At 42.7% G+C, this 26,573-nt stretch overlaps 3 protein-coding genes and 1 long non-coding RNA gene across 9 annotated transcripts; 3 read left to right on the top strand and 1 right to left on the bottom strand.

Moving 5' to 3' along the window:
- The first annotated feature begins 2,241 nt into the window (after positions 1-2,241).
- LOC109645515 (zinc finger protein 771-like) lies at positions 2,242-4,094 on the top strand. The gene is made up of 2 exons (XM_020111129.2): positions 2,242-2,522; positions 3,030-4,094. The coding sequence occupies exons 1-2, from the start codon at positions 2,345-2,347 to the stop codon at positions 3,875-3,877; spliced, it is 1,026 nt and encodes a 341-aa protein (XP_019966688.2). The 5' UTR covers positions 2,242-2,344; the 3' UTR covers positions 3,878-4,094.
- Positions 4,095-4,862: 768 nt separating this feature from the next.
- LOC109643803 (aftiphilin-like) lies at positions 4,863-12,634 on the top strand. 5 transcript variants are annotated; one of them, XM_020109034.2, is made up of 11 exons: positions 4,874-5,363; positions 5,506-5,577; positions 6,195-7,714; positions 7,932-8,119; positions 8,325-8,451; positions 8,660-8,716; positions 8,873-8,995; positions 9,108-9,168; positions 11,222-11,299; positions 11,734-11,857; positions 11,980-12,634. In XM_020109034.2, the coding sequence occupies exons 3-11, from the start codon at positions 6,230-6,232 to the stop codon at positions 12,101-12,103; spliced, it is 2,367 nt and encodes a 788-aa protein (XP_019964593.2). In that variant the 5' UTR covers positions 4,874-5,363; positions 5,506-5,577; positions 6,195-6,229; the 3' UTR covers positions 12,104-12,634. The 5 variants fall into 5 exon arrangements, with proteins under 5 accessions (XP_069395026.1, XP_019964593.2, XP_019964594.2 ...); XM_020109035.2 differs by having other exon boundaries at positions 4,874-5,033; XM_020109036.2 differs by having other exon boundaries at positions 4,977-5,101.
- Positions 11,453-13,172, bottom strand: LOC138413662 (uncharacterized). Its single transcript, XR_011246075.1, has 2 exons — positions 13,032-13,172; positions 11,453-12,116 (listed from the first exon to the last, which is right to left on the bottom strand). It is a non-coding gene; the product is annotated as an uncharacterized lncRNA (long non-coding RNA).
- Positions 12,876-25,785, top strand: LOC109643804 (actin related protein 2). 2 transcript variants are annotated; one of them, XM_069538928.1, is made up of 10 exons: positions 13,053-13,212; positions 15,695-15,805; positions 16,688-16,702; positions 17,945-18,160; positions 18,624-18,696; positions 19,916-20,052; positions 20,288-20,437; positions 22,037-22,182; positions 22,629-22,761; positions 24,149-25,785. In XM_069538928.1, exons 1-10 carry the CDS (start codon positions 13,165-13,167, stop codon positions 24,317-24,319), a joined length of 1,200 nt encoding a protein of 399 aa, XP_069395029.1. In that variant the 5' UTR covers positions 13,053-13,164; the 3' UTR covers positions 24,320-25,785. The 2 variants fall into 2 exon arrangements, with proteins under 2 accessions (XP_019964599.1, XP_069395029.1); XM_020109040.2 differs by lacking the exon at positions 16,688-16,702 and having other exon boundaries at positions 12,876-13,212.
- Positions 25,786-26,573: the final 788 nt, after the last annotated feature.

Below are 26,573 nucleotides of genomic sequence, written 5' to 3' on the forward strand. Positions count from 1 at the left end.
AGGGTACTGGAGCTCACTTATTTGCTATCGTGTCAAGTATTCCACATGATGAGTACATGTGTTTGTAAAACCTCATGTTAAAATAAAAGCTCCCAGCCACTGATCCTCAGACGATCCCCCGTCTTTTGATCAGGATAATTCTCGCTGTTTGCTCCTATTTGAATTGTTCCACAACCCTTTAAAAAAAAAAACTGAATGTGATTCTCTTCCTGATTGTATTTTGATGATAAAAAAAAAAAAATCCAGGTAGAAATACTGTTCACACTCACCTCAGTCGTTCAGGATCTTATGAAACTCACCTTCCTGCCCTGAGTGACCGAGTGAAACAGCTCATTTGACCCAGGTCTGTAAGTTTTTGGTACTTTGGATGTACATAGTGATGAAGTTTTGTTTTTACGAGACAAACTCTGAGAAAGCATTTTGTTTTGCATGTAAATCAGTACTATGGAAAGATTGAGGTATAATCATGTGTTTTCATTCCAGTCAAGCATGCGGTATTATTATTATTATTATTATATTTAGATTTTTTACTTTTATCAGATATGTTTCAAGGTGAGATTTTCTATTCGGCCTGTTTTTCTCTATGACCTCATTTTTATGAAGACTAAAGTTTAGTGCTTACCTTGATGTTGAATTATGGGATTTAACCAGTGACTGTATATAAAGATGACGTCATTTGGAGCCAGAGACTTGTACAGCAGTGATCGTAGTGGCGAGGTCCCGCTGATACACACACTAGACCAATCCCCAGTCTCCCTGTCAGCTGTCAATCACAACGTTTCCCCCCCCCCCCGTGTTAACAGCATCAAATAATTCAAATTAAACTTATCGATGTGATTAGAACTACTTAAAAAGTCATATTTAAGAAAAAGGTATTTGACGTCTGCTTTGACTTTTTAGTTTGGTCTATGTCCCATTTGCTAATATGGGGGAGAAACCTATACTGCAGCCAGCCTGCAGGGGGCGATCCAAATGATTTGGCTTCACCTTCAGGGCGCTGTGATGTCATCCATCTTTATGATTTGAAATCTATTTGTTTTCCACGTGAGTTTTAACGAGTGTAAGAAATTCAATGGTTTCCGAAGACACGTGAAAAGCTCCACGGCTGTTGTGACAACGGCTACATGATAATATCAGTATATTTATGAAGTGGTCTCTGAGTAGAAGTAGCTTCATCTGTTGCTAATGTGTTGTGTGGTTGTTATCATTTCTATGTATGACAGTGTAACCAGCAGGATGTGTGTGCTAACGTTTTACCGACTGTAACGGTAACATGCTAACTGTTTAAACCGAGGCGTTTTGAAAAAGGTGAGAGGTTTTCTTCAATAAAGATGATGAAGTGTTTTGGCTCCGACAAATGTTACGGCTGTACTTTATTGTGACACATGAGGAAACTTGAGTGTTTTTCAGGATGCACCGAGTCTGAGGATCACCAGGATGTTGGCGTTAGATTTTCTCAAAGTCTTCCAGGTACCGAGCGTCACCCTGCTGCTCAGACTTTGTATTTACAACAAGATGCCACAGTGATTCCCAAAATAATCTGAGATGAGCCTGAATCATGTCTCACTGATGACGTGTTGTTCACCAGTGGTTTGATGGAGACAGTGCATTCGACCCTTGTTCTCCACGTGTTCTTTTCTTCTATGCTTTTGTAAAAAATAAAAAACAGCTACTTTGCAAACAAATAAACTTCTCATCTTGAAATGTGCTTGTCCGCAGTGTCTCTTTCCTGAAAACGCTCAGAGGCTCAAGAGAAAATATTTATAAAGGGTTGAAATAACGTAATGATAACAAAAGGCAGTGAAATTCTTCAGTATTGATTTAAATCTGGAAACAGACCTGCAGCTCTCTGAGGTTTATTACAGTTGAATCAATATTTATTTACTGTAGTTTTATCATTCTCAATTTGAACCATTATGTTTTGTGTCTTCTTTAACTTATTTGTTTTTTTTCTCTAATTTATTTTAAACTTTATGAAAAGTACTCAGCTGCAAGTGCAGTAGAGGTCTTAAGAGTCAGCATCTGTACGATTTAGATGAACAAAACTAGTGAAAACATCTCCAGGGTTCACCTAAAACTTTCACACTGAACCCTTAAACAAAGGTTTTTATTCTCTATCTAACTTCTATTTGTGTATTTTACATAAAAAACAAATAATAAAATCTCAAAACTATTCACAGATTCAAGACTCCTCCGCCGCAGCAGCAGGGGGCGCCGTTGAGCAGGACCCCTGCTGGTTTGGAAGCGGAACAGGAAGCATTGAACCTGTGCAGCTGTCATCCTGCAGAGTTCGCGGCTCCCCGTGTGTCGGCCGCTCGCTTCAGGGACCCCGGGGGGATCCGTCATGTTGGCCGGGACGCAGCTGCTCAGGGTGCTGCTCACCGAGCGGCTGGAGGCGGCTGCTCAGGAAATCTTCCGGCTGGTGGAGAGACACATCTCCGAGTGTCAGGAGGAGGTGTTCCGCTCCAGGGCAGAGATCGTCCGGCTGCAGCTGCGGGTGGAGCAGCTGACCGCAGCTGCAGGTGATGAGTCTGCGTCTCCGCGTCTGAGCAGCATGCTCCCGTCAGGCTGCCGTGCTGCAGCGTTGCTAGGCAACTGATGATGTGGGGAAGTTGCACCAGACTCAGGATTTTTTTAATTTCACAACTTCAGGAGAGATGTTTTTTTGTTGTTGTTTTTTTTTGTCTTGTCTTTTCTCAGTGTTTTTAGATCAGGTGCAATATTCAACTCACTTTCATTCTGCGTTATTATTCTGGGTCTTACACGATATGTCCATGTGTGTGTTTTCACGATGTTCTGCTCTGCACGGGGACGATAAAGTATATTTGATTTGATTTGAAATTCATGAAGTGCAAAATGAAGTAAATAATTCTGCATTTAATTCATTTATCAATGGATGTGTGCTCTTACAACTATTTCTGTTTACTTCTGATTTATACTTCCACTTCCCCAAATTTATTTGACAGCTGAAGTTACTAATCGCCTGCAAATAAAAATAGGTTTTAATATGTCTCCTCTCCGTCCTGTAGACACCCAGAACGTCTCTGAGGAAGCGTTCCCCTCACAGCCGCCAGACCAGGTTCCAGTTGTGGAGAAGATGGAGACCGGCGAAGCTCAGCAGGTCAAAGAGGAGCAGGTGGATCTCTGCATCAAGCCGGAGCTGGAGGCTGATTCTTTTGAGCCTGTGAAAGTCAAACCGGAGCTGGAGGCTGATTCTTTTGAGCCTGTGAAAGTCGAACTCACTGGATCGAGCGCCGCTCCTCGGACAGACTGTCCGCTGTCGCCATCTCTCAGTGAGCTAACTGTGACTCTGGGCAATGACGGTGAATGGGATGGTAGTGGCAGCTCGGGTTCGTCCGCCTGTCATCCCAGACGTGACGGTGCGCTTGCTGCGGGTCGGGAACGAGCTCACAAGGACAAGAAGGTTTGTCGTTTCTGTCGCAAGCAGTTCAACAGGGACTCAGCTCTGATCAGACACATGGAAGAGAAGCACATGGGAGAGAAGGCCTTTAAATGCCCTGAGTGTGAACGGCAGTTTTCTCGTAGGGACCATCTGGCCGTGCATTTGAGAATTCACACTGGAGAGAAGCCACACGAGTGTCCGTTCTGTGCAAAATCATTCGCTCAGAGTTCAAATCTCAACCGTCACTTGAGGGGGCACACGGGAGAAAAGCCTTATTTTTGCGAATCCTGCGGCGAAATGGTCGCCCACAGCTATCACCTGAAGACCTGTGGCACCACAGATCCCAGAGGAGAAAAGACATTTCGCTGTTTGATTTGTGGCAAAAAGTTTAAAACTGCAATGAAACTGAGGGGGCACGTGAAGATCCATGAAGCCAGGAAACCACCACACTCGACTGTGGAGCCTTCAGCCTGATGATACCACGGAATTTTCATTTCATATAAAAAACTAGAGCCTGACCACTTGATCGGTTGGCCCTGATATAAATATCAGCCTTTCACACATATTTCAGTTATCTGCCTTTATTTGCTGATATGAAAACTTTTATTCAACAGATTTATTGATTTGCTTGTTCTTGTGTTTTCTTTTTATTTAAAGTTCTTTATAATAAAGTATATGGTTAAATTCTTAAGTCTAAGGCTTCAATTGCATGCTATCAGTATCAGAAATGTTTTACTCGCTTTATTAAACACATCTACACTGACACACATGCCCACACACGTACTGCAGATACTCAGTTCAGGGTCAAAGCAGACAACATGGCAGCCATGCTGATTACATGTCTTTCACAGAGACAATCCTACAGGTCCTCATCTCATCACGTCCAGACCATCACAAGAGTCTCAATCCTGCCTGAGATCTGTTGACTTCACACCGGCTCTGGGTAAAAGTGTCGGACCGGCTGTCAAAACCACTGGGAGGAATCTGGGGGTCCGGGGCCAGTTTAGTCCCAGTCAATCCTGCCGGGTTCTGCAAGCTGTCCCAGAAACCTGGTGGAAAACTAAAGGGGACAGTTTGCTGTCGGGGCCTCGAGGCTCTGGAACCATCAGGTCGACTGACTCAGTTCTTAAATCACACTTCGTGTTTCTTTTTTGTTAAATGTATTGTGAAGCTAAATTTGTAATTTAATGAGAAAAAAGTCCTAATATGAGATTATTAAAGTCATTTTAATGAGAAATCTGCAAATCTGCCAAGAAAAATGTCATCATATTATAGAATCAAGTCAGAATTAATTATAGAAATGTCATAATTCAACGAGATTAGAGTTATAACTTAATTAGAACAATATTTCATAGTGTTACGATGATAAATCCAAATAAAACAAACACACTAATATTATTAGCATAACCATAACAAAGGTCGTCTATTTCAAAGATGAGTCACTCTGGTTTGTAAACTGGAGACTGAGCTCACGTTCTCCTCCCAGGCGATAGATCTTTGTTTTGGTCTCCTGTAAACGGGACGTAGTGACACATCGCCTCTAACCATCCTCTTCTGTGATGGAGTCGGAGAGAAGCTGCGGCACCGACACACGAGCACCGACGACGGGGGGGAGAGCGATCGAGAGTCGGTCTGTAAACCACGAGAGAAGCCGGGGAGCTCCGTGTCCCGCTGGGTGTTAGCTCACAGTTAGCATCGGTTAGCTAGCATGTCAGCGGCTGCGACGGGCGGCAGCGCCCGGCTGCTCGAGCTAGCATGTGTCGGTGTTAGCTAATCACCAGATATTCTTAACGTACAGTTAATTAGCGGCTAACAGCTAATAGCTTCTGCACCCACACATGTTAGCTCGTGTTCTTGTTGAGCTCTTCGTGTCGTAGCTGCTTGTTGTTTCTTTTTTTTAATTCGCAGTTTGAGGATGATTTCACCACAGAGCATCAGTTCCTGTGTGTTTGTGTTGAAGGTGCAGACTCAGACTTTAATCCCTGATCCTGAAGCTGCAGCTCAGGATCTGAACTGTTTATCTAAGTGGCTCACAGCTGAGGATCGTGTTTCCTGGATCAGTTTACTGACTGAATTAGCTTCTCTCTCTCTTTCCACCGCAGGTTCTTCATCACCTGGGTCATGTGGCTGTGAACATCACAGGGGTTTTGAAAGAGGACATGTGAAAGGATAAGGTTGTGGATCAGTTCCTGTTTTTCTCTTTTAGTTCCTCATTTATTTTTTTGCTTAGGTCTGCAGAAGTCATGCAAATGCATTTGGTTTTAACCTTAAAACCTTTGCTGCATGTGAAAATAACATTTTAAAGTATTTTCTCAGATGCATTTTGACTCTTATTGATGAACAGATTTAAAGAAATCAGAGAGGTGACGGACTGCTCTCCCTCAAACCACTGGTGCTCATGGAATACGTTCCAAAAAACAGAGGAAAACTTATAATATAATAATAACCAAAAATAATGTCATGAGGAATCCAGGTCCAGGCACTGGAGTGGTTGAAAAAAAGTTAAAAGGATTTTGTGAATCATTAAAATACACCAACGCATCAACTTGGACCGAGCTGGATACGTTTTCCTGTCATTTTTAAAATCAGAGATAATGTTCGGGCACACATGTAACAGAATAGTGATTTGGCTCCAAGCAGGGAACGTTATCTTCCTTAAATCTGATCAGTAAACTCCGTAAACAAGTTGGCAAATCATGTTTGTCCATGAAGGTGAAGAAGCTTTAAGCTGAACAATCACCACCATCATCAACACACTGATTTATTATCTTTATTGTTTTTCCTCTCCCAGGTGCATGAGGCCTTCACGTGTCACCAGGAGAACCCATGGAGCCATTCATCATGCCCTTGCACTCCTCCTCCCCTCCTCCACTGGATGATGATGGCGACGGGGAGGCTGGAGCAGAGGACGACGAGTTTGGAGACTTTGGGGGATTCTGCTCTTCTCGAGGCGTCGCTGATCCCACTGAGCCACCACCCACCCTCAGAGAACCGTCTCATACCTTGAAGGCTGCCGCCCTTCCACCAAACTACAGCGTTAATCGCCCAGCTGAACAATCCCCGACTGCACCCACTCCAAGCTCAGGTTCTGTCAGGGGCCAGAGAAAGATAGGAAGGAAGGATTGTAAGGCTGAGTCGTCTCTGCACCTCACAAACGGATATGCTGAAGGAGACCACTACGTTGAGACCCATGGTGCGTCTGTCGTGGGTACTTTCTCTCCTAGGGAGGAAACAGGATTTGCTGATTTCACTGTGTTTACAGAGCAGGCGGTTCATCCCTGGTGCTGCGGCCTCTCTCCCTTGAACAGCACCGAGACGTGGGCTGGAGATGCTGAAGGGACGAACATGGCTGAAAAAATATGTGATCCAGGTCATGAGGTTGTTCTGGACTCTGAGCCCAGATCTCATGGTGCATCTGAGTCTAAAGGAAATGTTTGCACTAAGGTCAAGCACTGTGAGAAAAGAGATGCAGCAATCGTGCAACCATCTCAGGACCGCCCCCAGCCTCAGAACGCGGCAGCAGCTTTTGGATTTCCATCTCAACGGCCTCATTTCGGAGAGGAGGACGGAGGCGCGCATGGGGACAGATGGAGGGAAACAAGGCATTGTTTGAATTATTTACAAACCTCAGAGGTGCAGGCGGATGAAGACTTGGAGAAAGACAGAGAGAGGGGCATTACTACTGTCCCCCAAATAATCAGTGTGTATGAGTCTGCTTCAGAGGATCTGGAATCTGTCGGTGATGACTTTTCATTTGAAGGTGTTTCTGCTGACTTGGAACCAATTGTTTCATCTCTGGCTTCACAAGACGATCAGACCGATTGGGACCAGACTGATGCTGAGGATGAAGAACTGGGAAACAACTGGCATTCTGACTCTATTGGCAACAGCAGCAGCAGAATGGCAGATCTCAGCCAAACTGAGGCACGGCAGACCTTTCATCGCTGCGACCAATCTCCGACTCAGGAAACTTCTGCTACCTCCAACCAGTCACATTCTGTAATAAATGAATTTGCAGACTTCGATGACCGTGTTTCTGAGCATCACAGGGACCTAGACTGTGTCCAAACTGCTGATGTGAGTGTGCAGAGTCTTGGGAGCCTCCCACCGAGTGACAGCTTTGCTGATTTCTGCTCAGCAACCATACAGGAGGTAGGAGACGGGTCGTGGGCAGAGTTCCAAGATCAGAGGGCTCAAGCGGAGGGAGGTCAGCGACCTGACCGAGTCAGCAGCCTTCAGAGTGACGGGTATGCTGAGGAAGAGCAGGACAGGGTGGAACACTGTGGAGTTTCAAAGAGAAACAGCTCTCAGGTGGGAGACGTTTCACTTTTTTTTTTTTGTTTTCTCCTTATGATAATAAGAAGAAGTGAACAATAGAGATGTACAGAGGAAATGGAATTCCAGAAGGTGTGAATTGTTTAATTTTGCAGGACTTGTAATGAATTACTCTTTCTGATTTCCTTTTGATTGCTTTGTTTGTCTCACAACAAAATATCAGAACTTCTAGACTGATCTCTTTCTCGACCAGGTGTTATCCTGCCGTGTCCAGCAGATCCTCCGTGTCAGTTTCCCAGAGGTCGTGGTCCCAACTGTGGAAGGTGAAGAAGAAGAGGAGGAGGAGGAGGAGGAGGTGCTGAGCCTCTGTGCTCAACTTCACATCCGACACCTCCCAGAGAGTGAGGAGGAGAAGACGCCAGAACTCAGTGATGCTCAGAGGTGAGGATAACCTCCTGGATTAGGAAGATGGTGGATATATTTGACATTTTAATTTCAAAAGAACACATTTACTATTTTATATTGGAAGAATATATACCATAGAAAATTAAAGTGGTAATATTTCCCCATTGTAAATGTAAAAGTGTCATTAATGTTGTCTCTGTAGGTTTTGTGCTGCTTTTTTAATTTTCCCGTCATCTCCCAGGGTTCAGCGGGGCCTGTGGTGGCCACACGGAGAGGTCCACAGTGCGGTTGGCCTTCAGTTTCAGTGGGGTGGTTCCCACACTAACAGTACTCTGCTCAGGTGCCTCGGTGTGGACACAAGAAACATTGTGAGTTTTGCAAAACATAACAACTGCTGTTTACTGTTGATCCTACCAGCATCTTCACCTGTAACTGAGTTAAAAGCTGAAACTACTACTTCGGTGATTGGACAATGCATCAGACTCCACTGATTCATTTCTCTGTCCAGTCATTTCTAAAATATTAAATCTGTATTTTAACGATCTGCTTTAATTGTGTATCCTTGCCTCCTGAAAGGTGTTCATTGGCATGAAGAAGCAGCCAATAGCTGTACCTGCTTTTGCATCCAGCCTGGTGAGTCCACTGCAGGAAATGTAATAAAGTATTTGATTTATTTTGATGAGAAGATGCACAATAAAGTTCTTACACGGCCAGTTTCAACATCGTCAAACTAAGAAGTTTGAATCCTGCATTGTTTTAAATTTCCATCTCTTCATTGTGATTCTTCAGGGAATGCTTGAGCCAACCAAAGACACTGTACCAGCTGTTTGTACTTCAGGATACCCAGCAGTCAAAGTACGACAACCTGCAGGGCCACAGAACAAGCAGGGGCCCTCAAGTGACTCAGTGCAGGTAAACCTGTTGATTTGATTTCAATAATTTGATAATAGTTCCGAGCATCACACATGAACATGTGAACGCAGAGACGCTTCTATAAATGATGCTACCTCCTCTCTCTCTGTAGGAGGCACTCCCATCCAGCCAGCTGGACTGGAGCAGCCGTGGCCTTAGCAGCTCTCAGGACGGTACGTCCCCTCGCAGAGCCCCTCACTTCTGGGGTTGGAAGTAGACTACCAGCCATCACTTACACGGCTTCTTCTAATAAGCCAAAACCTTTGAGAGTTTACTCTGGACTCCTCCTCCTCGCCTCCTCTGGGGCATGTCTGCTTCTTTTAATTTGCACTGTGTTTCCCCTCCACTCGTTCAGCAGCAGTGGGCGACCACAATTGATTTTCAACTCATAAATAATTACAACCAGTGTGAGGAAATCATGTTTTTGTCATGATCTATTTATGCAAACAAGGAAACTGTGAGAGGTCAGATATCCAACTGATCCAAGAACTGGGAACAGAAGTAAAATACAAATGACCCATCAGTCCTAATTATTCCAAAACACTTCCAAGGGGAAACACTGTACTGATTTCCCTTCTCTCCGTCCTTCAATGACTCTAGTGTCTCCTCTTTACCTGCTGCCGCCTTTGTATTCATTTATCTCAGTATTTATTACTCCCAGCTGAGATGGGAAAACCAATTTGAAGTGTTAACACCTGATGTGGGTGAAGACCAGTAGAAGTCCTCATCATAGAAGAGGAGGTTGCATGATGTTGGTTTACTGCTAAATTTTTTCAGCAACTCTTATTAACTTCGATGATGTTGCACATAACAGGCTGCTAGTTAAAAAAAAGAAATCTATATTCGCCACATGACAAAAACTGCTGTGATCTGAGTTTCAGGATCTTTTTTGAAAGTGTGACATTTGGGGAACTTGGTAGAACTGTGTGTGCTGCTGCTGCATGAGGTAGAAGTGTGTGGCATTGCATAGGTTATTAGTCAGAATGCAGACAGGTATGTAAGCTGATGATGAGCAGCCTATAAACCGGCTCAATTGACTTTAGAGGGAATTTCCTTGAAGACCTTGAGATTAGTCGAGTCCACTGGTGTAGAACAACACAAACATTCACCTTCAAGGCACCTGCCTGAGTGAAGAAAGCCTGTTTCCATGACAACGTCATTTCCGTTCAGTTTTGAACGTCACTCTTTTGACTTTTGACAAATGTTTAGTGATTAAAATCGTGTTGCAGTGAGAAAGTTTTCACAGCAGGGGGCAGTAAATTGTCAGTGCAGAAAAAAGGTCAAGGAACAAATTTAAAGAATCCACCACAAATACAAAGAACATGCTCTTATATATTTATTACTATATATATTTCTTATTTGTTTGTCGTCTGATATATTTATTTATCATTGTCACTCATGTGTTTGGTTGAATGAAATGTTTGAGTTATTCTGTTTCTGTTTGGTTCAACATGTGCAGGTGACTACTGTCAGCATAGGAGATTTATTTTAGACATTATTTCACTATTCAAACAAGATGAAAATGGCGAAACAGTAAAAGGAAGTTGATTATTTTGTGTCAGTCAATGCTGCTTTCTGTTTTTTCTTTACTCGGTGCACTGAAGCATGAACTGTATCATTACGCTCAGTAGAGTGTTTGATTCCAAAGAACTTAATAATTGACTCCTGAAATCCCCTTTTGAGTCATTAATTTCCAATCAAATGTGTTTCTACAACGGTTCTGTAACAGCAGTTACAGTACGTCATCGTGAGTTGTGCCTTTATGCCAGCAATTCTTTTCTAAAAACTAATGATTTTTTCTCCAAACGGTGCAAATGTCTTTGGACTGATAAATAGTTTTGTTTCTTTAAATTCAGATTTACTGCTCAAATCCAGATTTAATGCACTTTGTGGGAAATCCTTGTAAATACTGAAATAAATCAGTCGATCCTTTCTCTTTGTTTTGCTTCTCTTCCCTCTGCTTCTCTCTCTTTGCCATAAGTGGCGTCGGTTCTTCTCTCTGTGGTTGCAGAGTTTGGGTATTGAATCACCTCCACAGCTCACTGGCATGTGTCAGGTTTTTATTTTAACCAGACAAAGAATATAAAACTGTAAAGATTTCTAATATATTGCTAAGCTCAACCTTTTAATGGTGGTGTCACGTTTAGCGGTCTGTCTGGTATGTACTTCTTCTTCATTCTTATTTTATTCCTTACCCCGCAACAACCCTCACCCTCACCCGCACAGGCTGTTGTGCTCTCAACCTGGATTATTTTGGTCCAGAGGAGGAGAACAGGTCCAGCAGCAGCAACAGTCCTCCACCAGGTCAGAGTGTGAAACTGAAGAAATGTAGATTTTTGACACACCTGGTTCACCCATAGACGTGAATAGAGGTGAACGGTACAGCTCCGAAATATCCTGGATTCTGGATCCTGGAGCATCAAATAACCAATTTAATCCAAATTTATCAGAAACATGAACTTTTAGAGAAATTTATTTGACATCTTTGACTTTTTAGTTTAGTCCATGTCCCCTCTGCTAACATGGATGAGGCTTACGCTGCAGCCAGCCACCAGGTGGCGATCAAGTTACTTTGGCTTAACTTTGGGGCTGTCTTGTCGTCCATCTTTATGTCCATGGGTTCAACACGATGATACAAATGTTAAGCAATTGCTCATTTCAGCTCATGTTATATGTGAGTCCTTTTGATACTCGGTGGTTTGATACTCGTGTTTTGTGTTTGGAACACACACGTGAAGGAGTCGACCGTGAACTGTACGAGTTGACCATCAGCAAACTGGAAACCAGCACGGACAGCTGCCACCTAGTGGACACTTTGAATCGTCTGATGTCTGATGCAGAGAACACGAGCACCTCAGTCAGGTCAGCTCAGGTCCTCCAGACATTTAGTTTTTGCATATTTAGTTTTTATGTGATTCTTTAAATACCCATGCTGTCTGTGTGTGTCTGTGTGTGTGTGTGTGTGTGTGTGTTTTCTCCATAAGGAAACCTCCGGAGGATGAAGAGTTGAGTGCGGAGGCTGGTCGGGTGATCGCTGGACTTCCAAACTTGTCCTTCATGAAGGCCAAGGTCCTCATGTTCCCAAGCATCCTCATACCGACACTGTGATGTCTTCTCTTTTCTACACACACAGAATGTAAATACTGATGAGGATGTTCTCCACCTGCTCACCCTCATCGGTCTCAAACGCAAAAAAGTTAAACTCTTAGTCAGAAGCGAGGCGCATTAATAAATAACCATTCATGTCAGTGTAGAATGATCACTACAGTGCAAAGAAGTAGGTCTGCAGTTTCAATCTTGTTTGTTCATTTACTATTACTCTTCTTCAAGTGATGTGGTTTATCTTGGTTTAAACACTTATTTATTACATCAGACCCACTCAAATTATGTTTGTGCAATCCATAATAGACAAATGATGACATATTTAGCTGATAATAATGTGTTGAATGTAAAAGAATGTTTCCCTTTATTGTGGTTTTCAAAAAGTTTCTTCTCTTTTTTTGTTATGATTAAAGTTTTAAGGAGTGTAATTGAGTTTTTAAATCTACCTTACCTGTCTTTCTATCTCTCTTTGCATTTATATAATTCCACAACACGGAGCAACCTCAACAAAAGAAAATAAAGCAAGAGAAACTCCTACATTTGTCGTTACAGTCATTTCCCAGTTCATTCAGCTTCAGTCTTATAATTCTTAATATCATGATTCTACTTGATATCTTTTTAATTTATATCTTCTATGCCATTTAACTGTGTTTTCATTTCCTACAAATCTTTTTCCTAGCATCTTGTTTATCGTCCTCGCTCGTGTTGCCTTCCTCTGTCGTGATTTTCAAACACTTTGACTCGTGTTATTAAAAATAAATCTGACGACAGATTATTAGAGGAACAGAAACTACAAGAACAACGAATGACGCTGAACAACAACAGACACGAGAAAACGACTTTAGAGGTAGAGTTAGAAATGAATTGGATTTAATGTAAACAGCAGATGATTTAGTTTTAAAAGTCACTTCATTGAGGTTTGAACCAGATTTACCTCAGAGGAAGCTCCTGCCTCCGTCACCGGATGAGCCCCGGCCCCTTCCTCCTCTCGGCCGGGTTGGTGTGTCTTCCTTCCGGCTCGCCGAAGAAAGTTGAGGGAGGTTCAGCGGCTTCTGGGCTTTGACACAATGGACAGCCAGGGAAGGAAAGTGGTGGTCTGCGACAACGGGACCGGGGTAAGTTCGCCGCCGCGGTCGGACGCGCCGTCGCCGGGCGTGTTCGTGCGAACGGCGCCGTTTGTGTCGAGCGATTTGCTGGAACAGGAAGTGGCGGTGTCAGCGTCCCCAGCTAGCTAGCGTCAACTGGGTGGGTAGCTAGCCTGTCTGCTAGCATGCTAATTCTCATTCATCCGGACACTTCGCGGAAATAGCACCGAGAGTCGGTGCTTTTGTCCGGATGAAGGACGAATCCACATCCCCCTGGGTGTAGCCCTCTTAGCTCGCATGCCCCGTTGTCAAGCGATACTTAAATCAGCCACCAACGGGCATTAAGCTACGGCAGCCAGCTAGCTAGCTGGTTAGCCCAGCCTGCTAGCACTGAGCAGCTGAGTCTGGTTTATTCTGTCTCATGTCTGTGATTTATTCAGCTCTCGACGCGGAGTTTGTGGATTCACTGTTCACTTTCTGTATTTTGGTCAACTAGCATTAGCATCGGGTGTATTTCTGACGCGATAGCCGGCGTCAGGTGGGTGCAGCGTTAGCTAGGCCGTGTCAGGTGAATTGAGGAACCACCTTTTAAAATTGCGTTTTCCTGAACAGCAACAGAAATGTCCCATAACCGCCTTCTAGTAAAATATGCGGACCTGAAAGACCACAGAAAGTACATTGAGCCTGGTTAAATGCTGAAGTACACTTTTATCTATCAAATTATGCGGACGTGAAAGACCACAGGAAGTACATTAAGCCTGGTTAAGCCTCTTTTATTCATTATTTATATATATATATATCAAAAATATTTAAAGGAACCCATATTCAAATCAGAACATGTGCAGAAGTCAATGGCTTCAACGTGTATAATTAAAAAGCAATGACATTCTATAAAAACAGACTTAAAAATATTCTTAAACACTCACACAGAAGGTCACGATTTAAAGTTTAGTCGTGCAGCTCATTCCTTGCATGTGGTGCATGGACGCCAACACAGGAAACATGGATATAAATCAATAAGTACAAATCAATTATACTCAGTGTTCCATTTCCTAATATTCTAATTGCAGGACGTCTACATGTTGTGAAGTATATATATATTTTTTTTCCCAATTTGCAATTGGTCTTTTTAATTAATCAAGGGAGTTGAATAGTGCTACAACCACAGGGCCGCACTACTTACATTTTGCATACATGCATTTATCAATTCACTTTGTTTGTTAGGTTCTTTTTTACACATTTTTAAAAATTTCATAATGCCATAGTTATTGGTATTGACTGATGTTTAGCTATGTCACTCAGCCTTAGCAGCCACCAGTGCAAAGTTGCTGCATCTGCACGATTGAGAACTTAGCTAGTAGCTATTTTAATTCAAAAATATCTCAGGGGTTTTCCAGCCTCTGTGGTTTGTTTGCAAACTTGCAAAGCAGGCACTTTTACTTCTTCCAGCATTTATAGTACCATACTCAATTTTTTTTTGTCTGGTTTTATGTTTTCACATTATTTGTTGCTCACAGGTAACAGTGCATCTGTTGGTGTGGAAGGATTTCCTGTTTAAACCTTGTCAGCAGTTAAAGAGGATGTTGGCTCATCATGTTGCTGACTAAAAAGCCTTTTTTTTCAGATGTGAATCTCAAGAGCATGGTGTGGGGGGAAAAAAAAAAAAAAAAAAATTTGAACCTGTGTCAGGGTTGAAGTGAGAAGCTTAGAGGAAGTGATGGTCTCCACAACAGCCACATGTCTCACCGATACGTTCTTGTAGACCTGTTGCATTTCTGTTCACACCAGAGCTCACTGTTAAATCTGTATTTGCAAAAGACAACTGCATTGTATGGTTTACTAAAAATGTTCACAGTGCAGGGTTAAGATGATTTCTGTGGTGTGACTCACCAGTTACTGCTTCAAACTTACCCAGATATCTGTGTGGGTGCAGGGCTTTACTGACTCTGACATTTTACTAAATTGTTAAAGACTGTTCAGTGGGTCATTGGTTGAATTTACCTAATCACAATGTGAATATCAACCCACGATCTTGAGTTTCTGTTTGAGGTCATGACACAAACAGTAAAAATGCAGAATCCCAGCGTGAAAAGGAAGAAGAAGAAACCACACAGTGTATTTTGTCAGGGATTTACAATGCAGCCCTTCTTGTTCTTCACTGAGTACATGGTTCTTTAAACTTGAGTGTGGCTCAATGCAATGAATAGTCAATGATCTACTTCACCTTTATGTCCTCACAGCTGATAATTATCCCGGTAGTGAAATATTTGTTTAACAATGTTTAGTATTGAATTTAAAATGCAGGTTAGATCTCCTGAATTTTTTTCTTATATCTTTATTTATTTACAATTTCAGATATAATGTATTTGTAATCGATTACATTATTACCTCAGACTAAATGCCAGTCCGGTCCACTGTAGTGATGGTGATGGTGTCTTTCTGTATCACACAGTTCATCAGGATTTAAATGTATCTCCTAATAACTTTCTCATTACTTTTCTTTTCCTTGTAGTTTGTCAAGTGCGGCTATGCAGGCTCCAACTTCCCAGAGCACATCTTCCCTGCACTTGTTGGAAGACCCATCATTCGCTCAACGGCCAAAGTGGGAAACATTGAGATCAAGGTACGGGCTAATCCACCTCCTGTTCCTGAAAGTCTTGATGTCAATGGAAATCATTTGTCAGGAAACCAGCGATAAGACTAAAGTAAAGCCTGCAAATAAAATATGAAAGGAGCTTTGAATATAACCACAATGTCAAAGCCACAGGCTTTTAAATTTCACTGTAAAATATCTCCTGTAAGTTTCTGATGAGTTCTAAAGAGTAAAGGCTCATTCATGCTTAACGTCTGTTCACGGTAAATAAACATAAACTCTTAGTGATACAGAGGAAATGTGCCACTGGAAATTGTCGGGGGCAGTGCAGCCAATAGTTCAAGCGAGACACGAGGAAGACATTTCATCAATGGTGAAACTTTGAGGAAAGGCTTTGTGAGTTGGTCAGAAACTACAAACATCTATATTATACTTTCCTCGGGAACAGGGACAAACTATTACTAATGCAGCAGCTCATGTCGCTTTCTTACCATAATCACAACTTCCTGCACTGTCGCCATTTTTGTTCTTGTCGGAAACTCGCTTCTGCGCTGCCCTCTATTGGATATGCAGCTTAATGACTGTACCAAATTAAAGTAGGTATGTTGGCTGTGAAGGTTGCACTCTTCCACACACTCATCTCATCGTTCAGGGGAACATAAATGAAAGTCTTGGGTATAAAGAAGATATTTTAAATTGTCTCCTATGTGTTCCGCTAAATATGAAATCTTTAAATCTGTAATTTGGGTAAAGCTCAGTTAATTAGGCAGCAGAGGTCTAAATGTTTCCCATTTCTTAGCATGAAGCCTTTCTCTACCTCTGTCCTGTTCTTTCCAAGTCTTTTGTTTATTCATCTTTATTTCATATCTACCTTCCTTTTCCTCCATGTTTTGTTCCCCCACGATGAAGTAGAATTCCCAGAAGATGGTAAGTTAAGGTTGGTGTGTGCCTCCTGTTCTTGCCTGCTCCGGAGAGTTGTGTCATGTTTTGATCTCAACTGAAAACTGTTGCGCTCTTACTTCATTTTAAATATTTGTTTTGCGTCTTTGTCTTTTCTTCATTAGTTTTCTTTCATTTTTCTTACTCACACAATGACTCCATTCTTAAACATCCTGGTTAGTTTGCTGATTTTAATCATTGGGTTTGAGTGATGTCGGTTGAATGAGCAGCACAGAGTCAGATAGTTAAACAGCACCTTTTGTTAATGCACTCCTTTCTTCGAGCGAAGTGTTGCAGAAATGGCTGCTATGAATCATAGGCCAGCTGTTATCGATGGAGTGCTAAAAGAGATTTTGGATCAGTTCCATTTTCAGAGTGTCTGATCTGCTGGTGGATCCTGACCGCCAACAATCCTGCTGCGATTTAAGGGCTCCAACAATCACAACAGTTTTCAACCAAAAAAGAACATAAAATATCAGCAGCAGCTCCAAAGCTTGGTGCCAAATGTTAAAGGTTCTGTATATGTTCTCTTCATGAATCAATGTGCATATTTAATTTTAAGTCATTAAGCCGCTCCACTGATCTGCAAATGTTCTACCTTCGACAAGTGCGGAGGAAGGGTTCGCATACAAGGATGCATGGCAGGCAGCTGAAGTTTGGAGACAGAGGCACATCTGTTTTAATTTTTTTTACAGTTTTTTTTTTATTGAGACCACATGGAGACGATGCCTGTGACTGGTACTTTGTTAATGCCCAAGCACACAGGATGAACCCATAAAATGGCTGCCTTCAGTGGGCTTTTGATGTCTCCAAGTGGAACGTGAGATGCTTGACTGTGTGGCTAACACTGAGCTCTAACCCAGCAGTTGTTTACATTGCCAGGCTGCCTTGCATGCAGCTAGTTGAATGGTGCGAAAACAAGTGGTTTACTGTAACTGGAGAGAAGTGTTTCCAGGTGTAGGTGCATGGAAAATAATGCCTTGTAATGCATGCAGGGTAACTGGATTTTAAAGTGAAGCGTCTTCAGGAGGGTAAAACATGAATGAGCTGTTGCAGATTTTTAGCTGAACAGCAGGCCAGGAGAAAAGTTCAAATGACTTTTGTCACCCTAACCAAAACTTGGTCCTCGTCATTACATATAAGTGACACCTAACGATCCAAAGTTGGCTGGAGACCTATGCTGTCTGTCTTCTAAATATTTCTGTGTTGATGTCTCCTCTTTCACTCCAGGATCTGATGGTTGGGGATGAAGCCAGCGAGCTGCGCTCCATGCTGGAGGTCAACTACCCCATGGAGAACGGCATCGTCAGGAACTGGGATGACATGAAGCACCTTTGGGACTACACCTTCGGCCCAGAGAAGCTCAATATCGACTCCCGCAACTGCAAGATCCTGCTGACGGAGCCCCCCATGAACCCGACCAAGAACCGCGAGAAAATCATCGAGGTATGTCGGAATTAACGTTTTTGTTTGCATCTTGAAGGTATTTCTGTAGTTGTGTTAGAGGGGGGAAAGAAAAGGGGAGGGTTGCTAGTTTATCTACTCAGTATCATTGATTTGATTTCACTCTACTTCTAAAGGGCGACCTTATGTCCACAGGGCCTTTTGGCTTCCTTAGAAATGGTTGGTTCTGTGTGATTCATTTGTTTTTAATAGAACAATACATCTTAAAAACATTAGAAAAAGCACTATCAGCATTTAAGACCATAAGAAAAATAATACTTAGGGTTTTCTATTTGTTTAGTTCAAAGTGATTACAGGAAATGTATTTTAAGCCACTGCAGAAGTTCCACGTATGTTGATGAACGATTTTACTTCTGCGTTGTGCTACAGATACTCTTGCATGTGCTTTAGTGCTGGTTTGTGAATGTTTTCAGCAACGTTCTGTGTTTGCTGGCCTCTCCTGCAGGTGATGTTTGAGACCTACCAGTTTTCAGGAGTCTACATTGCTATTCAAGCCGTGCTGACACTGTATGCCCAAGGTAAGAAGACAGGCATGCATGATTGAGGACTTTACACATTGGGGGCTTTACTATACAATATGGAAATGTGGAAAACATTCCTGCAGTTATTTTGCATCAAAACTATGCATTCTGGAAGTGGTGGAAATTGAGACAGTACCAATGTTTGTACAATAAAAGTTTTGAGTAGATTCACAACAGGTCATTCACTCTTCCTCTCAGGAGCAGGTTTCGTGTTGGAGAAATACTATGATAGCCTCATACAGGAGCAGAGTTTGACCATGACCCAGTTCTGAACATAATTTAGGATGTAGTCGTGACAGTGGAGGTACCGCTGGGGATGCTGGTGCCTAGTCTGAGGAGTTAGGGGACTATACTGGGATCCTGTCGACCCAGAGTCGTGTCTCGCAGTTGGTCTGATTTTCTCTAGTGATTGTCTTCAACCTCCATTCAGTGCAAAAGCTCAGGAAAATCAACCTCCTTCCCAAAGAAAGTTCTGTGTGAAAATACACAGATCATAAATCACACTGACAAGCAAATTAATCACATAAAAACAACGCCAGTGTGTAAAAACCTCAGGGCTGCAAGTTGAGACAAAATTAGTCACGAACATTTTTATATTGACTACTAGAGCTCCCTCATTGCATCATTTTTGTGGGTGTTGGCTTTTAATTTGAATTGAGTCAATATTCCTGTGCTGCAGAATTTAACGAGCACACCTTTGTCAAATAGTTTGTTAAAAGATTTGTGTAATGGGACTGCGCCGATCCCAGATGTGATATTCTTTGCAGTCTAGACAGTCACATGAACATATCTCAACAATGCCACAGTAACGGACACGATATCCTGTTATGATCTGACCTGACATGTGTTAAACTCCACCGGTCTGGTGCTTGAAGCAGAATGAGTTGAACTCGAACGCGATTTGCAGCTACGATTCAGCCATTTGCATTTTGTCCCAGGTTTTGTGTGTTTACGCTGCTGAAGGTTAACAACGAGTAGCTGAAAACTCCCACTAGATAAGCCTCAGATACAAGCACAGATAAGTGGAGTCCAAGAATAAAATACAGAGCTGGAAAGTAGATAGTATCTCCCCTGAATTAATAAGTTTAGGATTAGGTTAGTCAAAGGATGATGCAAATTGTAGTCTTGTTAAAGGTTAGATTAAGTCTCCAGCAAATAAATGACAATAATTGCAACGTCCTCTGAAGTCACTGAGACGCGTTTGTCTGTGTTTCAGGTCTTCTGACAGGTGTGGTGGTGGACTCGGGTGACGGTGTGACACACATCTGTCCAGTGTATGAAGGATTCAGCCTGCCCCACTTGACGAGACGCCTGGACATTGCAGGCAGGGACATCACCCGCTACCTCATCAAGGTATCCAGTCTCTGAGTAACCCAGGGTTTAATTAAACACATCAAAAACAAGCTTGTTAGTCAATAATCTTAATTTTGGTCTTGTTGTTCTTAAGACTTAAAACTGACATCATCCTCTATTTCCGTACTTGCAGTACCACTAGTGCTCGTTTAAATAAACATATCAGTTCATCTCAAAGTGCCTCAAAAGTCTTTCTTGACCGTCCTCACCTTTGTGTCTCTGTCTCTGAATGCAGTTGTTGTTGTTGAGGGGTTACGCCTTCAACCACTCCGCAGACTTCGAGACGGTGCGCATGATGAAGGAGAAGCTTTGCTACGTGGGCTACAACATCGAGCAGGAGCAGAAGCTGGCGCTGGAGACCACTGTGCTGGTGGAATCATACACGGTACATACTCGGATGCTTTAATATTTAATGTAATAACATAAGTGTAAATCTACGTAAGTGTATTGATGCAAGTAGCTTTAATATAGCATTGTTTTATCAGGAACACGTGTGGTTTAGTGCACAGTTCGTTGGTCCATTCATTCTATAAATATCTACTCAGGAAGTTATGGTTGTGGTTTTTTCTGTACCTGTTTGTGAGAGTCCTTTCACAGCGCTGTTAAACGGCTGCTCAGTTCATTATGTATCCCGGTGTTTGTGGTTGTTATTTCATCAGGTGTGCAGACACAGCAGGCAGAGAGAAAACAGATTATTACATTAGCTGCTGCGCTCTCATTGACTCTGTATGATTGAGCTTTAATAAGGAGGAAATATAAAAGCACCATTGTCCCGAGTTTCCTGCTGCCACCGGTATTCAAATATTCCATAAATCGGTAATAAAGACTAACACCACTTTAAAGACAAGAGCTAAATTAGATTAACAAAGACAGTGGGACTGAAGATGAGGATAAACGGGACAAAGATGTTTTTTGTTTTTTCGTTGTGAAATAACTTTAAAAAACTGACTTAACTTAAAATGGGGAAATGTTGAGCAGCTGTTTTTCATGTTGGCTGGTTTCACTTTGGCACACAACACAGTGCCAGCCCTCAGGGATTCTCGATTTTGTTTTGTTTACTTTTTTTTACTCTTTACGCATGCCACATGCACACAAGTTTCACATTTCTGCTTAAAATAGCATCCTTGTACAAAGAATCCCTCCCAAAGGGTTTGTTATTCAAAAGTGGCAGTATTTAAAAGTAGTCAAAAAATAATGGAGTAACTAAATCTGTTTCTGCACGGAGCTAAGTAGAAGACCACATGCCCATTGTTGGCACTGTAAGACAGGGCAGTGCTGCTGACTAACTATTTTCTCTGGGACTCAAACATATGGGGGCGCAGCGCTCCTCCACCAGGCTTGCTTTTCTTTCCAAGGCCTCTCCCCCTCGGAGGGAACCACAGAATCTAAACGCAGGACCCGAGGTCTGCGTTACTGCACGCCTTACCGAGCACATGTTGTGTCTCAGAGCTCACTGTGACCATGTGTGTTTGGGTTAGGGTGGGTTAGGTGAGTGTGTGTGTGTAGGCGTGTGAACATGTATGTTTAAGTATCATTTTGTGTGTGCCGAAACAAGGAGGGCAATGTAACTGTGGCCGGAGGGCCATGAACTGCGCGTTACATCATTTCCTGTGCAGCCACATTGCGGCTGAGGCTGGGCTCCACTTCCTCCCACTGCCCTCAGCTGAATGAAGCCTTTTTATAGTCACACACATTAACTGTACTCAGTGTGGAGCCCACACTCTCTGTCTGTGCTCTCACTTGCTGAAAAACATCATCAGACTCTTGAAGGATTTTGTTTTTAAACTGCTGACAACACACACACACTTAAAAAGGTGTTCCTGTCATACAACACAAACACAGATGCTCCCTCTTTATTCATCCGTTCAGGATTTACACCCTTTAGCACTTTCTGTTGAGTCATACATTAAATCCTGCCTCTTCACTGGTGCCATTCTTTCTTTTTTCCATCTCTTTTCATCTCCTGCCTCCCACACATCTCCAGCTGCCAGATGGTCGTGTGATCAAGGTGGGAGGAGAGCGCTTTGAGGCCCCCGAGGCTCTGTTCCAGCCACACCTCATCAACGTGGAAGGCGTCGGGGTGGCCGAGCTCCTCTTCAACACCATCCAGGCGGCCGACATAGACACCAGGTGAGGCTCGTGAAAAAGCACAGACACAATGCACAATGGGGATTAAGATACGCAGATTCATTAAAATATACTTTACTGAGTGTGTTTCCTCTCAAACAAACATTAATACACAACATTAAGTCAAAGCGCGCACAGACAGAGATTATCTAAACACAAGGGTTGGCTGAGTCCACTGAAAAAAAAGTATTTTAGACTAAATAGTTCTTCCACGCTAGAGCTCTCTATGGAAAGAAGGAAAATGGATCTTGATACTTGGAAACCCAGCGAGCAGTTGAATCTGTATTTAAACTTCAACGATTGTTGGCTGAAATATATAGAATATGATCGTGTCCCTGTTGGGAGGGAAACTAGCATCATTACTTAAATGATTTTTAAGACGCTTCTCTTCCTGTCTACATGTTGCAGACTGTCTTCCTGCTCTCACTCTTCTGTCTTCCTTTCCTCAGACCTGAATTCTACAAACACATCGTGTTGTCAGGAGGATCCACCATGTACCCAGGCCTGCCATCTCGGCTGGAGAGGGAACTCAAGCAGCTGTACCTGGAGCGCGTGCTCAAGGGAGACGTGGACAAGCTCTCGGTGAGAATCCGACCATTTAACGCCTCTTCTATAATTGTGCTCTTGACTGTGTCCGAGCATCACGGAAAGAACTCTGAGCTACATCTGCTCACATGTGGTTTGAATTACTTTGAACTAGAGCCCGTCTGATGTGGATATTAGGAAAACCAACATATGGGCTCATGTGGATATTTAAAAAAAAAAGTTGCAATTGATTCTTAAGAAGTCGCTTTAAAACCCTTATGACAAAGAAATGTGAACAGGGCTTGATATTTTATTTTAACTTTAAACTTTATGATAAATAGATATAACTAAAAGAGAACACAAATATAACCAACTTTATAGAACTTGAATTGAGGAAATAAGCCTAATATTTTATGTAATATATACAAAAATCTATCTTTCCTGCATTTATATAGTAAAATAAAACCTCACACACGTTTCAATGTGGTGCATTGTACATAACTTACCACCAGGTGGTGCCAGAGGCTCATACCTGTGAACAGACCTGAAGTCACAACCTGTTAGTGGTTCACCTCCCAACGATAAATATTTGTTTTGGAAAAATATCACTACATTACATTTGCATCGGAGTCTCCTGAAGACACAGAACTGCTTTGTAAACAAAGGTTAACTGATGACTCATGTGTGATAGCACGTCTCTCCGAGCTTCACTTTCCTGGACGCAGCCAAACTGAAGTTCACATATCTTTCACAACATGCACCACGGATACGGACAATTTCAGGTCGATCCCAAATTATATTTATACCAAGTTTCCCCCGTAGAGTTGAAGGGTGGACGTGAAGCTGTAGTTTCTCATCGGGGCTGTGGTCAGCTCCAGTTCCTGTTGATTAGTGGATTCTGGCAAAGCTTCACTGTGAGGGAAAGAGAAAACGTTCCTGTTCATTCCTGCAGCGTTTTCCACAAATGTCTTTGAATCCGGACCCTCAACATGTGAATCCTCCATCTGCACCTTTCACCTTCAGCTGTTTGTTTGTCGCTGCGCTCTGTTTAGACAATCTGTCCACGTGAGCAACAAACAGAAGCTGCGCCTCTTTACCCTATTTGGTGAAAATATGAGTGTTTGGACATTGTGATCATACAGAGGAGAGACGTGGATCGTGCTGCAGGAACAGATTGAGGTGTTTGGACAGTTTTTCCATCTTAAACAGACGTTTGAGTGTCTGACATGAAGTGAAGTCGTTAAGCCACAGAGGATTTTAAGTTGAGCGTCACTTTAAAGCTGCACCGATTATTTTATTTCTTTGCAATCGCAAACTGATACGTATCCGTTTTGCTCACACTCGGTAGGAAACAATCAGATCTGTGTGTCGTACTCGCGTTGAGGAAAAACAACTTTGTTGCTCTGTATCATCTTCTAAGTGTGTTTGTCCCCTCGTCTTGCAGAAATTTAAGATCCGCATCGAGGATCCTCCCAGGCGAAAGCACATGGTGTTCCTGGGCGGAGCCGTGCTGGCCGACATCATGAAGGACAAGGACAACTTCTGGCTGACCCGGGAGGAGTACGAGGAGAAGGGCGTCCGCGTGCTGGAAAAACTCGGAGTCACCGTCAGATAAAGCCCTGAACGGACAGACCAGGCAAACACACGCATACAAACACACACACACACACACACACACACACTCGCACGCATACACGACATGCACACATTCCCCTCCTTGCCCCCATCGCAGAGTATATATCTATTTATCCCTCTTTCTTTCTCTTTCGGCTCTCGAGGCTCCTCAAACATCTGAGATTCGAGCCGTAGCCTCCTCTCTCTCTCTCTCTCTCTCTCTCGCCACTCGGCCTCTATTCTCTCCTGTTTTGGGATTGGTTCACACTTTTCCTCGCAAGCCCCGATTCCCACCGACACCCCTCCTTTACTTAAACTAGGAATAGAAGGGTTAAAGCTGCCCTGCTGATGTTCAAGGTTAAAAAACCAGCGTGGAAATGTTGAAGCTGCATTCACCTGCAGATCCGTTTTGATTTGAATAAAATTCGAAGTGTAGTTTCCTCCCTTGATGAAACGTCCGGAGGGGATTAATCGATGCAAAGTTTCTAACTAACTCGTACGTGTGTGTGTGTAATATCACAGTCAGACACAAACAGCCACGGGCCGCGTTCAGCATCTGTTCCAGGTGAGCGAGAACTGATCATAGTTTTATGTCGGTTTTTATAAATGATATCATGACTTTTCTGTTCTGGGAGAGGGATTACTTTGTTTTGCTTTTCCTTTTTCTGTTGGATGTATGAGCTCATTTATATCTTTAATTCTGATTTATTTTTCCCTTGCTGTGCACTACTACCATTGTAAATGGAGTGTATAGTGGTAACAGAAGTTCCTCCATGTTTTTATGAAGAAGAATTGATGGTTGATTTAGTAAAAGGGACAAATACATGAAGTAGAGCCCCCCCCCCCCCCGAGGTTGACATGTGGTTGTGCGACGGTACATTTGGAGTTTGTGGTCGATGAGGAGATGATGATGATGATGATAGGATGGGGGTTGGTGGTGGTGGTGGTGGGGGGGCGTTAACTATTTGTTCCTCATCAGACCGACTCGCCTCTTCCTCTCCTCTGGGTGTGAATCTGAAGCCGAGTGAACGAGTGTCATCACGCTACAGTACGTCACCTGTCACCGTCCTTCAGATCCGCCCGGGCTCGGAGGCAGTCGCAGGCCGACGATGAGATCGATTTTGAATTTGTACCGAAAAACTGGGAAAATGAAACGGTATTTTGTTTTTCTTTCTTTCTTATTTTGAAGTTGAAATGCTGTCGAGACCATATTTAATTTCTCCAGTCTTTCACTCCCAACGGTCGACTTGATGATTACTGGAGGCACTTCTATTTTGAGTATGATAAATATGTATATTTTTTTCCTCTTTCCATGAAGGTCTATCCAGTGCCAAGTGCAGTTAATGTTAACTGGATCTCATGTTTTAATGTCTTTCTTTTGTCACTGTTTTTGTTTTTATTTTCCTGTGTTGTTCATAGCATAACTGCCTAACGCTGATTTAAATAAAGAAAAGTGATTTATAAGGATTATTGTGTGACTGTTTTATTTCTGTTTTGACAAGAAGCAGGTTTTCATCCAGACTTTGTTCTGGAGCAGTTGAAAGGATGAGCCAGAAACATTTCCATAAAACTCGGTGGCAGGATGTGGTATCGTTTATGGAGGAAACTGGACTGAAGAAGCCTCTTTGGATGAGACGTCTCTCAGAAACACAAGCAAGTTGCTTACGTGCACTTGCACAACTTCTGAAACATTTGTCCAGATCCACGCCAAAATTTAATGGGTTTTGTTTGGCCGGTGTCCCGTCCTTCCACCAACTTTAGTGGAAATCCGTCATGTCGCGTTTGCGCAATCCTGCAGAAAACCAAACAACTACTTAACAAACTGAGTCATTCTAGCTTTCGTTTTGCCCGTTACTTGACCTCTCTCGGTCTGCACTGTGTTTCTGAGCCTCATCCGAACGTGTACTGACGTGCATAGATTTATTTTTATTTTTTTCCAGTGATTTGGCAGTTTGTCTTTTTCGTCGTCTGTGTTTTGCTTTAGCTTGTGATGTAAAACATTTCATAAATAGAAAAGCAAACCACACCTTCCCTGGTGGAGACAAATATTTTTAAACTTTCCTTGAGGTCAATCCGACGTATTAAAAGATCCAGAACTACTGGATTTATTTTGATACAAGACAATGAAACGCTCATACTTGAACCATGATGCTTGAAAACATCCTGAAATGAATTGTTCCAGATTAAGTTTCTGTCTCTGTCAGTTTCTTATCTCTAGTCTGCTGCAGAGCTGGAAGTGAAGTTAAATGTGTAGA

The sequence above is a fragment of the Paralichthys olivaceus genome, chromosome 14 (genome assembly GCF_024713975.1).
Source record: "Paralichthys olivaceus isolate ysfri-2021 chromosome 14, ASM2471397v2, whole genome shotgun sequence".
NCBI lineage: Eukaryota > Metazoa > Chordata > Actinopteri > Pleuronectiformes > Paralichthyidae > Paralichthys > Paralichthys olivaceus.

Bases quoted from the DNA above. Each gene is read 5' to 3' on its own strand.
- LOC109645515 (XM_020111129.2), top strand. From the start codon at position 2,345: ATGTTGGCCGGGACGCAGCTGCTCAGGGTGCTGCTCACCGAGCGGCTG. The intron at 2,523-3,029 runs GTGATGAGTCTG...TCCGTCCTGTAG, and splicing joins GCAGCTGACCGCAGCTGCAG to ACACCCAGAACGTCTCTGAG.
- LOC109643803 (XM_020109034.2), top strand. From the start codon at position 6,230: ATGGAGCCATTCATCATGCCCTTGCACTCCTCCTCCCCTCCTCCACTG. The intron at 7,715-7,931 runs GTGGGAGACGTT...TTTCTCGACCAG, and splicing joins CAAAGAGAAACAGCTCTCAG to GTGTTATCCTGCCGTGTCCA. The intron at 9,169-11,221 runs GTACGTCCCCTC...TCACCCGCACAG, and splicing joins CCTTAGCAGCTCTCAGGACG to GCTGTTGTGCTCTCAACCTG.
- LOC109643804 (XM_069538928.1), top strand. From the start codon at position 13,165: ATGGACAGCCAGGGAAGGAAAGTGGTGGTCTGCGACAACGGGACCGGG. The intron at 18,161-18,623 runs GTATGTCGGAAT...CCTCTCCTGCAG, and splicing joins ACCGCGAGAAAATCATCGAG to GTGATGTTTGAGACCTACCA. The intron at 20,438-22,036 runs GTACATACTCGG...ACACATCTCCAG, and splicing joins TGCTGGTGGAATCATACACG to CTGCCAGATGGTCGTGTGAT.